The sequence below is a fragment of the Lemur catta genome, chromosome 16 (assembly GCF_020740605.2).
Source record: "Lemur catta isolate mLemCat1 chromosome 16, mLemCat1.pri, whole genome shotgun sequence".
NCBI classification, from domain to species: domain Eukaryota; kingdom Metazoa; phylum Chordata; class Mammalia; order Primates; family Lemuridae; genus Lemur; species Lemur catta.
This window is the reverse complement of record NC_059143.1, coordinates 4,648,696-4,662,083: the sequence shown is the minus strand read 5'-3', so window position 1 is coordinate 4,662,083 and position 13,388 is coordinate 4,648,696. Positions and strand designations below refer to the sequence as shown.

Here is a 13,388-nt window from a genome sequence, read left to right as displayed (position 1 = left end):
AAAATTAAATGCAACTCTAAAATGACATTTAAAAAGAGCAAGATTGCAATTCCATAATCTGCTATAAACATTGTTGTAAACATTGGAAGCAACCTTGGCTAGCTGACCCATCAAAAGTATGTCTTAGTCTGACTGTGTCTTTCCATTTCTCTGACTTCACATTACCAGCAATGTGCAGCTCATTTCATGTGACATTTATCCAAGGTTATGATAACAACCCGTCTCCCCAGTGATGCGTTATGTTCCCGCCCTTCGGCCCAAGGTCCATTGGCTTTTCTCTCAAAGTGCATTTGTTCTCGGTCCTTTTGGCCAGAAAGTTCCTGCTTCAGAGCTGAAGGTAAGTACATTTTCTACTCATTTCTCAGCTTCTTGAGTGCTTTTGGGTCATGACTGGAGCAGCTGGGAACAAAGCTGGGAAAGGTACGTTCAGAATTCCTCCCAGTGGCTCATCTTTCTAATTGTGGCCTTTCGTCCTTCCTGAGGGAGGATATGACTTTTAATAATTAAACTATAACTATGAAATGTATTGCTTTTATGTCTAGCTAAAGCAATCTCTATGAATAAATTTATTAGCCTCTCTATTAATCTTTAAATTATCATCAAGCTCTATTCAAGGACTACAGCTAGTTTTTTCCAAATGGAATTAGAGGTGAAAAAACTCATGCTCCTTGTGCCCCTTCTGGAAAGCTCCCTTTCACCTGCTAACTTTTGTCCGTAAGAGCAAAGTTACAGTTTTGCTGCCTCGGGGACCGGGAACGCTGGCATGTGGCGGGCTTCCCGCACCCCTGGCGTTTATGTGTAAGCAACTGCACCACTGACACACCACCGTGACCGCTGCGCTTCTCCCGGTAGCTCAGCACCCTCGGACTTCTTAGGCAGCAACGTGGGGTGCAGGATAAACAAGAATTAAAAACATGTTCTTTGTCGCACACTCCTGCAGAGTGGTTATCACTTGGGAAGCACACAGTCATGAGAGGGTCCCGCTTCTGCTTCCCTGGCTCTGTCAGGAGTCGTGTGACACCCAGAAAGGAGGCCCTAGGCTTTTGATGGGGACAGGTCTTCTTCATGTTTTATTTTCTAAGCTGCCATAGGATAACTGTCCCCATTCTCCACTCCCACACACACATACACACGTACTCACACATATACATACTAACACACAGATACTCATACATATACTCACACACATGCACACACATACACACATACACATACATACTAATACACACATACTCGTACATACACTCATATGCACATGCACACACACATACACATACATACAAACACACATACTCATACATACATACACTCACACACATACATACATATACTCACACGCACACATACACACATATACATACATGCATACTCACACATACATACTAACACACACATATACACATACACACATACTCTCACACACACAGCCCAAAGGGATGGAAACAGGACGGGGGCTGGCGCCGACCCCAAGCCCGAGAGCACAGTGGAGAGAGGAGTGCCTGCAGGCCCAGCAGGAGTGCGGGCTGTCACCTGCTCCTGGCACCTGCCCACACTAATCGAAGCCGTGTACCGAGCCCCACGGGGAGGCCTCGTTGCAGAGTGGAGCATCCAGGAGCCCGGGCCGGGACACACCACTCTGCGACAGCACTTTGCACTGGCTCCCGGGTGGGACACAGACCCACACAGAGCTGGGGGCAGGAGAGGGAGCCCTAACCCTGCCAGGGGACCCGGCGCAGGGAGGGCACGGACTGGGGGCAGGGGGACGCCCAGAGCGGTGTTACCGTCTCAGCAGACTCGCGTCTCTCCGACAGGGAGGAGCTTTGCCCCAGCAGCCAGCGGCCCTCCCTGCCTCAGAGCAGCCTCAGGCCGTTGATCGTAGGGAAAAAAGCCACCCTGTCATTAACCTCCTGCATGTTTCCCTGAACGCTACTGTCCGAGGTACTTGTCATGCGACCTTTCTCGTCAGTGCAGCGCTCCTGTCACTCACTGTGCACACATGACCCCCGCCAGGCTCACACGCAGTCAGGACAGCCTCATGCCCAGCAGCTCAGAGCCACCCATCCTCCCGTGAGCAATGCGAGGGCAGAAATAAGAACAAAGGGCGGCAGGAACGGGCGGGAGGCGACCTCGTGCTCCTTTGGGATGCGGGGGCAGCGTAGGAAAGTCTGCAGAGGCAGGAATACAGGGCTTTGACGGCGGGGGGGGGGGGGGGGGGACGAAGGACGTGCACAGGCTGGGAGTGAGGGTGCCAGAGCAGAGGGGCGGACACTGGTGCCTGGTGCAGACGGGCCCCCGGCCTGGGGGGTCGGAGGGGTGACAGCCGAGGAGGCAGGAGGAGGGATGGGCTGAGGGCACCTCTGGCTGTGAGGAGCAGAAGATGGTTTCAAAGTAAGTGCTCGCCTCAGCGTGTGCACGTGCCAAGCCCTGTGCTAGCAGCACGAGTAAGACGCAGAGCCTGACCCGGTGGGAAAATAGTGCGTGCCAACGGGAGACTGCAGGAGCCTCGTGCGACTGCCAGTGAAAACCCGCAGGCAGCAGCCGCGGCACGGAAAGGCCCCGTGAGACGCACGGGCGGGAAGACGTCGAGGGGCAGTGCGGGCCCAGCAGAGCTCGGAGGAGGGGACACTCGAGGTGGTGGCAGGCCAGGGTCAGGGTGAGGCGCAGAGGGCAGGGGAGAGAACACACTGATTTCGGTCGGGACCCCCCGCACCTGGGCTCCGCCTCCCCAGCTGTGAAAATGGCTTTGCTTGTCCTAAAATGTGGTGACATTGTCATTTCTGCCTAATCTTCAGTCTCGTTGTGAATATCAAACACAAAATGATGCTGTAAACAGCAGTGCTCTGTAAAGCGCTGTTGAATCTGCAGACCTGCAAGGGACCTTTATTGTCACCTGTGGGCTGCTGCTCGGGCTCACGGGTGCGCCTGCGTGTACCAGCACCGGGAAAGGGAACGAGGCTGCCCCCAAAATAAGCAGCCTCGAAGGCCACTCACAGTCGATTCTGTAGGAATCACAACAGCGTGTGCGCTGACTCAGATGAGCACTGCCCACGGTTAATGGGCACGGCCAGCTCACAGCCAGCCTTGAGTTATAAATGGCTCTGCTCATTAAGAGCAAGGAACACTGACCTTAGCTGGGGACGGTGGTTCGGCACTAGCAGGGGCTGTTGGGACAGTCCAGGAACAGTGAACAAACCAGAAATTCATTTGTCCTTGGATTTCTCCTAGGATTTCTCCTATTTTTTTCAACAGAATATTGATTAGTCATATCCACAACTCTTATTATAATGCTATTTTATTTTATTTTATTTTACTTAGTCCCCAGGTAGCCTCAGAGCCCTAAGCCTCCCAGTGCCTGCCTCCCCCACAGCTCTAGACCCACACGGACCCAGCCTCCTAACCAACACCTCTTCTGAATGCCTGGCCTCCTGCTGGAAAGATGCAGAGAGCGAGGCCTTGGAGCAGGGCCGACTCCGGGGCTGGGTGACCTTGAGCAAGTTACTTAACTTCTCTGAGTCTCACTTTTCTTATCCCTGAAATGGGTGGGGGAGCAGGAAATAGGTATAATGCCCCCTATATTTAATCGGGGCATTAAAGGAGAATACCTTGCATTTTGCCTCTCCTCTGACCTTTAACATGGAGACAGTTGTAAGAGAAGCCATGGCAAAGTCAAATTACACTTAAAGCACAGAATTTTAAGTATGTGCTGATGTACTGGGGAGTTTGCTCTTTTAACTATTAGAATATTAATTAAAATTGCTAAACACACATGTTGGGCCCTACCCAGTAGACAATGAATGACCTAAGTGCTCACAGGTGAGGCCAATCCTTTTCCATGTCATCCACACCATGTAGCAGTCGTGACTTCAAGCAGCAAGCGGCAGCTCCACCTGTCCTCTCACTCGGATGTGCGTGTCTCGCCTCCTCAGCTAGAGCTCGGTGGGCAGTGCAGTGTTCCCTATATCTTGTTGATTCCCAATGATAAATAACCTAATATTGAATCCTACAGGTGCTCAAAAATGCCAATTCTTTAATTGATTACTGGGGTTAAAGCCCCCAAAAGATCATAAAGCCTCCCCCTCCCTCCCTCCCCGTGTGCCCACACCCCTTGGCTTCTGGGTAACAGCCCCTGTCCTCTAGGACCGAGACTCTCCGCAGAGGGCACAAAGCACGAGGGCTGTGACCACGAGCTCCTCAGGGCTCCAGAGCAGGGTCCAGAAACAAGAAGCTGCTGGCTGCGCCCACGGCGGCCCGGGCCCGTAACAGTGGTGAGATCCGCAAGTCTCACTACAACGCTGCTATAAGCCCGCGGGCATCAAACAAGATATGAAGTTTAAAATTCTTCATCTGGAAGAAAAAAACAGATGTTTAATATTTATTTAATGGCATTTGTTCAGCTAACTAAACCAGTTACAAACTGTTTTATGCTTTTCCAAAAGAGGGGAAACCTGGAGCTATTTCAGGGACAGGGACAGAAACGGGACTGTGCAGTAACAAACCTAGTGTTCGTGTGTCAGTGAACGGGGTTTGATGGTGCATCTCCACACAGCAAACACAAAGCCCCGGGACAGACGGGTTGCTGCCAGGGCTGCTCCCTGACACCCCGGCCCCGGCCCCCGGCTCCCGTCACATCCCTGCATCCTTGGTCCTGGGTCCCTGCACTGCGCCTGGCCCTTCCCCAGCAGTGGCCCGGGCTCTGGGGCTCTCCTGCTTCCCACTCTCGCCCAAGGCAACGACACCGGCCCATGTTCCCTTCTGAGCTAATCTGACCACTTCACGTAAATCACAGATGACGGGATTGAGTGAGCCAGTGTCAAGTCTGTCTCGGGTGTAGGAGGTACGAGAGATGGAAAAAGAAAGTGTTCTCTGGAGAAGATGCTTTCACCCAAAGAAGACGCCATAATGGGGTGGCAGACAGGGTCATTTTGTAAGAGAGAGACCGGGGGCCCGGGGCCACCCGGAAACTCCGCCACTACGGCTGGCATGATTTGAGGCGAGCACTGCTGTGGTGAGAGGCAGACGGGGACTGGGAGACCCCAGGCTGCACCTCTGCTCCCAGACCTGGCTCACTGAGGGGAGCCCCAGTGCTGGGGGCCGCCAGGACCAGGGGCAGCACCCCCTGCCGAGGCGCCTGGGGGCACAGCTGCCTCTCCTCAGGCAGGAAGAGGGCAAGCTGTCCAGGGTCCCCTCGTGCATGTTATAGTATATGTTTTAGATACCAAATTCAGAAAACTTGGAAAATGATGAAAAGTACAGAGGTGCTGAGAGAGCGCCAATGGCCAAAGTTGGAACAATTTAAGCAACAAAATAAATAAAATAGCATCGGATTATAACCTAAAGTATAAATTTCCACACATTCATACTGATATAAATAAATGATTGAATAAATAAATGGGGGAGGATAGACCAATCTCCCACACGAAGAACACCCCCCAAAATCCTGCAGTTTCTCACCCCCAGCAGACCGGGGTAACTCTCCGCCCCGCATGCAGGGGCTGCGCTTGCTCACTTCCCTCCAAACATACCGGGAAGAGGAACTTTGCCATGGAGGGACTTGACCAACACTGCCCCAGCCAGGTGATCGTGGTTAACATCAGAAGTGACAAGTCATGTTGATGGTATGTCCCTGGATGTGATGCAATGACAGTGGTAATGTGTCAATGTCAGCCCATCAATTGTGACAAATGTTCCATGCTAATGTAAGATGTTAATACCATGAGAAACCAGGTGTAGGATGTATGTGAATTCTCTGTAATGTCTTTGCAACTTTCCCATAAATCTAAGACTTCTAAAATAAAATGTCTATTTTAAAAAAATAGTTCATAGCTCTACCAACCCAAAGATAATTACCATTAAAATTTTATATATATCTTTCAGGCATTTTTCTATGCCTTGCATGAAATACACACACACACACACACACACACACGCACACACACACACACACACACACACGGGGTTCTGTACCATGGAATCATGATTTTAATTGTTGTATAAGTGTTCTATGGACGTGCTGGAATTTATTTAGACAATCCTTAATCACCATTTATTTATGCTGTTTTCAGTTTTCACTACTATAAATAACAATTCAGTGACCGTCATTGTACACATATCTTTGCACACATCATTGATTACTTGTTCAGCACTTCTGAGTCTCAGATCAGTCAGGTTTGTAGGCCCTAAAGGCAGACAGTGTGTTCCTTGCTCTAGATCTTTAGTGATAACACATTTTCTGATGAAGGGGTCTGAAGTAATATTAGAGTCCTATATTTAACAAAATATAGAGTCCTATATTTACAGTCCTATATTTTAGAGTCCTATATTTAGAGTCCTATATTCAGAATATAGAGTCCTAAATATTAGAGTCCTATATTTAACAAAAATGGGTACCTGGATTTTGAATAATTTATATTTATTTAAATTTAAGTAAATCAGCTATAATAATGATCCTTCCACAGCACCTTACTTTTATTTATAACTATTTTTTCATCTTGTTTTCTTCTATTTTAATTTCTCTGAACTATCATTGTTCAGGTTAGGTTCTAATGGTAAAAGAAAACTATTTGCTTTTATTATTGTATTTCTCTTTCCTTCCTCCAACTTTCACCCAAAGCAGAGAATAATCACTTCTCACACTTTCTAGCCAATTAACATTAATTTAATTTTTCCTGGTTGAAAAACTTTGTACCAGAGTCAAGAAGGGAAGCGACTTCCGTCTTGGGGACTCCTTACCTTTCTTAACTCATGAGGCCACTTTTTGATTTGCACCAAATGGAACCCCAGGAATCTGAAATTAGTGAAAATTTTAATCCTTTTCAATTGATAATCTTGTCCTTGTATTTTTAAATCCTGGTATATATTGTCTAACTTTTATTCGTTAGAACAATATGGTGCTTTTTATCCTATCTCATGGATTTCATATTTTAATATAGACCTCATGTAACTTGTATGAGTTGCTCCACAAAGTAGTGGTAAAAATAGTCATATCTCTCAGTATTTGAATAAAACTTTCAAGCACCAGTATCATCCTCTGGGCTGCCTCTGCCCACCAGAATTTTCTAAAAACCCAGGGACTATGGCATGCAACACAGAGGAATGACAGTCTGGTATTGATCAATCTACTGCTGTCCTTACTTCTCACTGCCACATGGTGTCACTGTTAAGAACAGCTTCGCCTTGTCACAGAATTTGCCAGTGCAGGTGGCCACAGCTCTCAGAGACCCCCTGGCGGAGCCTCACTGGGACGCAGACCCAGCTCCGAGTCCTCTGCACTTTCAGTCCCAAACGCAGCCCCACCAGGGTGCTAACCACGCCTGGAGCTCTGGGCCAAGGATGGGTTTGTCGTCACCTCCTCACCCCTCCTGGAGGTGGACTGTGTCCACTGCCTCTTTCCCTTCCTCAGAACAGATGTTCCCAGAGGTGGGGCTTTTTTCCTTTTTTGACATTCAAAAATCAGAGGTCTGGTTTCAATTCTTCTCTATAGACAAAGGGTCCTCACTTGCCTCTGCCATGATAAGTGAAAACCTCTTCCTGACTCTGTGGTACAAAAGGTCTCGTCATTTCCCTCCCAGGAGACCTGGCCCTGCACGTGCTACTCTTGCAAATGGAGCTGCTTTCTGGGACTCTGGAGACCCCGATGCTTCACCCTTCCTAAAAAGAGAGTGAAGACTGTCCCTTTTCTGGCACTACTTCACAAGAAGAGGAAAGCAACATTTTAATCTCTAGAAGAAATACCCATTTTCCCACAAAATTTTAACTCAAACATTATCCACTAAAGCTTTTAAGCTCTGACACAGATAAAACGAAACTGCTAATTCTGTTTCTTGTACACTTTTATGTATCTGCCCCAAACCTATCTTTTTAGACGTGGGTATAATTTGCCAGCCCTCCAGGGCATTGCCCAGCTGCTTGGGAGACGAGACGTCTATGCTCAAAGCTGACCTTTCCCCAGAGCACAGTGTGCCACACGCCACACACAAGCTGCGAACAAAACACACTGCAGAGTCATGAGGGCACAGGGAGGTCATGTGGGTTGAGATGGAGACAGAGACATTCAAGAAGTTTGATATTGACTTTTGGCTTAAACAAAAGTATGATTTAGAGAGAGGAGAGATTAGAAAATTCAGGAGGGAGGACAGTAGTAGAAACGATTTGTTTTCATTTCCTGATAAATATCTTATGAAGAGTTAATGCTGTCTTATTTTTTATGTTTACAAAATACATTGCTTTTTTAAAAAGAATTAGTCAAAATTTTTAAAACACCCTTTAGATTCTCCTGCTATGATGAATAATTTCACTTTGCCTCCTATATTGAAAGAATATTGAACTGGAGTAGTTTTGTGTCAGTATTTGAGCATCTATAGTATTCTATGGTTCTACCAAACCAAAAGAAAACAAATTTGTGAACACAGCATTTCCAAATCAGAGATAATTTCTCTCCCTAAACATGGAATACGACCGTAAATGCTGGTTGTGCTGATGCGATGCTTTGCACCAGAAGAGTTTGCAGCAGAAGAGACCAGTGGGTCAGCAGGGGTTGGGGTCCTGACACCTTGTGTTCTGCCGGCGGCGGCGGGTGTCAGTAGGGTGTTGGCCATAGGGAAGCAGCTGAACGTGAAGGGTGGATGATTGCCCAGCAAACTGAAAGCCCTGGAAGGAGGTGATGGGGCTCCGGAACGGTGCTATGTGGAGTAAAGAAATCAAGACACCAAAAAGCAGCTGGAAGAGGACCAGAGCTTTGAAACTGGTGAGAGCCAGGTGCATGGCAGGTACAGACCATGGTCCGGGCTCTTTACGCTTGCCGTCCCCAATGCCCAGCCGTGGCCTATTAGGAACTGGGCCACGCATCACCCCCTGAACTCCATCTCCCACCCCCATCCCTGTCTGTGGAAAAATTGTCTTCCATGAAACCAGTCCCTGGTGCCAAAAAGGTTGGGGACCCCTGCTTTAAGCCAAAGATACTTGTGACGTATTTGGATCATTGACACCAGTTAACAGGGTCCTTGTGAAGTTAAATGGAATGAGTTTTGTTTCTTCTAATTGTCACTTAGTGTATTCTACAAGCAATACCTAAGTGAGAACAACAGCAGCACAGCAATATAATATAATTTACAAAACCTACTCAAGAAGAAAACAACGTTTTTATTGCATTTGGAGTTGGGGTTGACACGTCCAGCCTCTTGCACGTGTTGTTGTGACCCCCTTGCTACTCTGTGAGGGGAGCGTGGTGCCCTGCTGTGCTCTACCCAGAGTGTGGCTCTGGGCAGCTCCCTAACCGCTCCGGGATGGCTTCCTCAGCTGTCAGGGATAATAACAGCACCAACGTCACAGAGCTGTGGGAATTAAACGAGTTAATCCACGTGGAGTGTCTAAGATGGCACCCAGTGTGTGGTAAGCTTTCACAAAGGCCACCGATTAGCGTCACTGCCGCTTCCACCAAGAATGGGGCCACACCCACCGGTAGTTCCCACCACCAGCTCGACAGCAATCCCTGAATTCGCAGTGGCAATGGCTGATGGGTGGCCTGTCTGAAGGGACCCCTATGGATACACTACATTTCAGTGCGAATTTCGGACTGCCCCGGGGATGTGTAAGATTGGCAGCCGCAGGTCAGCACCACCCAGGAACTGAAGCTGAGTTTCAAAACTCCCTCTTTCTAGGAAGCGTCAGAATCTATTCCAACATTTCTTTATCAAACTTACCACCAAATGCATTTGAGATTGAAAATATATGCCAGTTCTGATCACATTTAATGGACTCATAAGATGGAAGTATCTGTCCAGACAATAAGTGAAGAGATTTAGTATCAGGAATTGGCTCAGCTTTGGAGGCTCAGCTGTCCCAAGTTCTGCAGTCAGCGAGCTGGGGACCCAGGAGAGCCACCATGGAGTTCCAGGCTGAAAGCCGCAGGCTGGAGACCCAAGGAGAGCCGACGTTTCAATTCTAGTCTGAAGGCAGGAAAAAAACCAGTGTTTTAGCTCGGAGGGAGGAGGAGGAGCATCCCCTGCTCCCTGAGGGAGGGTCGGCCCTTTTGCTCCTCAGGCTGCCGGCTGGCTGGGCCAGGCCCCCGCACTAGGGAGGCGACTCTGCTCTCCGTCTGCCAGGTCAAATGCTGCTCTCGCCCGCCACCCCCGGGCACACTCAGAAGAATGTTTAAGGGAATATCAGGCACCGGGAAGCTCAGTCAAGCTGACACATTAACACTGACCGTGACAGCCCCGTCCTCTCCCTGAGGGGCTTCTCCGGCAGGCGTGGACGCGTGGGTGGTCGCCACCAGCACACAGACTCGCCAGGGCCTGAGCTCGTCAGACTAGGGTGACTAATCACCCGGCTTTGCCCAGGTCTGAGGGGGTTCCTGGGATACGGGACTTTCAGTTTTAAAAACCTGCACAGGTCCCAGGGAAACAGGAATAACTCGTCCCCCCCCCCCCCCCCGGGCAGAACCCTACCAGCACCTGCCCTCCCAATACGCAGTGCACCCCTGTCGTCCCCGCACCCGGCGCCTGACACAGGGGTGTCATCCGCGCGCCCAGCTCGTGTCATCTCCCCAGCACGCGCCCCGACCCCAGTTCTTCACAGGGGAGTTAGCTCCTCCCCGGGAAAACCCTTCGAGTAAGACAGTGCTGAGCCCCCTGTGGACGGGGGTCGAAAGCCACGCTCCCAGACTGGCACTTTGTGACGGCACGTCGTGTTGTCTTCCTCACAGCGAGACGCTGGCTTCTTCACGCCCCGTGGAGGGGGATTAGCTCCACTCTGGAGGGGAAGAGTACACGAATTTGTGGTCACGTCTTTAAAACCACCACAATGGCAAAGGCAAATCTGACCTATATCAAAACTGCCAGTGTCCAGCTGTCAACACCACCATCTGGAAACTGAATCCATAAAAATCCCGCATGCTGTCAACGTTGCTCCACCGCAGTCTAACTGGCCTCGTCTACCTGAGGGCCAGCGGGATGCTTCCACTGCCACAACTCAGCCCAACCCAGACTCGCTCTGAAAAATGTTAGAAGTCTCCAGAAACCCCGCTCCTGGGAGCTCTGCCTTTGAAGCAGATGTAGTACTGTATATCGCTCAGTCAGCTTCGGGAATGATACAGCAACACCTTTGCCATTATCCCACAAGCGGGACGGTCAGGCAGTGATCCAGGAAGACAAGCAGTGAAAGAGAGAGGAAATTAATGCCTTTTGCAACAATCTGGACCGAGCTGGAGACCATTCTCCTAAGTGAAGTGTCTCAAGAATGGAAAAACAAACACCACATGTACTCACTATTAAATTGGAAGTAACCAATGAGTGCACATGTGCACAGAGGAAGGTAAAATGAGTGGAAATCACCCAGGGGAGGGGGGAGGAGGGGAAGGACAAAAACCTACCTAATGGGTACTATGAACACTCTTTGGATGATGGGCACACCTTTAACCAGGACTCAAGCATTACAAAAGTGATCCATATAACCTAAAACATTTGTACCCCCTTAATATTTTGAAAGAAAAAGAAAAAGAAAGGACCCAAACATCTCACCAATCCACTGAGCCCAGCCACCGCCTCGAAGTCAAAGATACGCATTGTTGTTTTGCTTTCCTATTTCACACATGTCTTTCATTTCTTTCACTTCTTTTCTTATTCAAGGACACCGCACACTCAAGTGCATTCAGGAGAAGGATGGGGGGACGGGGAGAGGGTAAAGGGTAACCTTTACCATCATCTCCGGGCTCAAAATTCCACTAAGGATGTCTCTCACAAAGCGGTTAAGATGAGGGCTTATTAAACTGTTTTATTTAGATTATTATGCTCATGTATTTTATGGAAGGATTAGAGGTTTCTTACAACTAATGTGGCTGGGTTTCTTTGTTGCCCATTTTGCAACTGATGTTTCTATATTTTCTCTTTCAGGTGACTGAGCGATTTCACCTCCCATCTCCAGCAAGTGCCACAAACAAGAAAAAATCAACAATCAATCACATTTTCTGTGAAGTCAAGCCCAAGTAACATCCTGTCTTAAGCACAAGCTAGAGAAATGAAGCACATTATCAATCCATATGAAAACACCAACGATACAGCAAGCAATAACTCAGACTGCCCTCGAGTAGTTTTGCCAGAAGAGATATTTTTCACAATATCCGTTATTGGAGTTTTGGAGAACCTGGTTGTCCTTCTGGCTGTGTTCAAGAATAAGAACCTCCAGGTGCCCATGTACTTTTTCATTTGTAGTTTGGCCATTTCTGATATGTTGGGCAGCCTGTATAAGATCTTGGAAAATATCCTGATCATATTCAGAAACATGGGTTATCTCAAGCCTCGTGGCAATTTTGAAACCACAGCTGATGACATCATCGACTCCCTGTTCGTCCTCTCTCTGCTTGGCTCCATTTTCAGCCTGTCAGTGATCGCTGCTGACCGGTACATCACCATCTTCCACGCTCTGCAGTACCACAGCATCGTGACCATGCGCCGCACCGTCATTGTCCTGACGGTCATCTGGACCTTCTGCACAGGGAGCGGCATCGCCATGGTGATCTTCTCCCATCACGTCCCCACAGTGATCACCTTCACATCGCTGTTCCCTCTGATGTTGGTCTTCATCCTGTGCCTCTATGTGCACATGTTCCTGCTGGCCCGATCCCATGCCAGGAAGATCTTGACCCTCCCCAGAGCCAACATGAAAGGGGCCATCACACTGACCATCCTGCTTGGGGTCTTCATCTTCTGTTGGGCCCCCTTTGTCCTTCATGTCCTCTTAATGACATTCTGCCCAAATAATCCTTACTGTGCTTGCTACATGTCTCTCTTCCAGGTGAATGGCATGTTGATCATGTGCAATGCAGTCATTGACCCCTTTATATATGCCTTCCGGAACCCAGAGCTCAGGGATGCATTCAAGAAGATGATCTTCTGCAACAGGTGCCAGTAGAATTATTGATCCCTAATTTTAGAATCCATGGGAATAATATTGTCAAGGGAAAACACAGTGGAACGTTCCAACAAATACTAATGTTCCTGACTGTCCTTTCCTTCCCTGATGGATGTGAGGATTATCCCACTAGCTAGTGTGTATAATTGCTTGGTTTTATGGGAACAGTTTTGTTGTAGGAGCAACATTCATAACTTTATAACAGAGAGATAAAATGATGCACTAAAGGAAGGATAGAATACAAGGCACACACAGCAGTACGAGTGCAAAGGCTCTGGGCCAAAGCAAGGACTTGTTCTTCTACACAAATCCAGCAAGCCAATCCCGGGTGGCCTTTCCAGGCTGGAGGCCACTGCAGCCAATTTCTAGAAGCTAAAGTGCCTGGGCAAGTGACTCGGGGTAGACACCATGGGGTCTCTGTAAGCCACTAATAAATTTGTGCAAATAAATTGCTGCAGATGAATGTGTCTGTCCCCCACAGC

At 48.6% G+C, this 13,388-nt stretch overlaps 1 protein-coding gene across 1 annotated transcript; it reads left to right on the top strand.

Annotated features, from left to right (window-relative positions):
• The first annotated feature begins 288 nt into the window (after positions 1-288).
• Positions 289-13,144, top strand: MC2R (melanocortin 2 receptor). The gene is made up of 2 exons (XM_045527831.1): positions 289-337; positions 11,889-13,144. The coding sequence occupies exon 2, from the start codon at positions 12,013-12,015 to the stop codon at positions 12,904-12,906; it is 894 nt and encodes a 297-aa protein (XP_045383787.1). The 5' UTR covers positions 289-337; positions 11,889-12,012; the 3' UTR covers positions 12,907-13,144.
• The last annotated feature ends 244 nt before the right edge of the window (positions 13,145-13,388 follow it).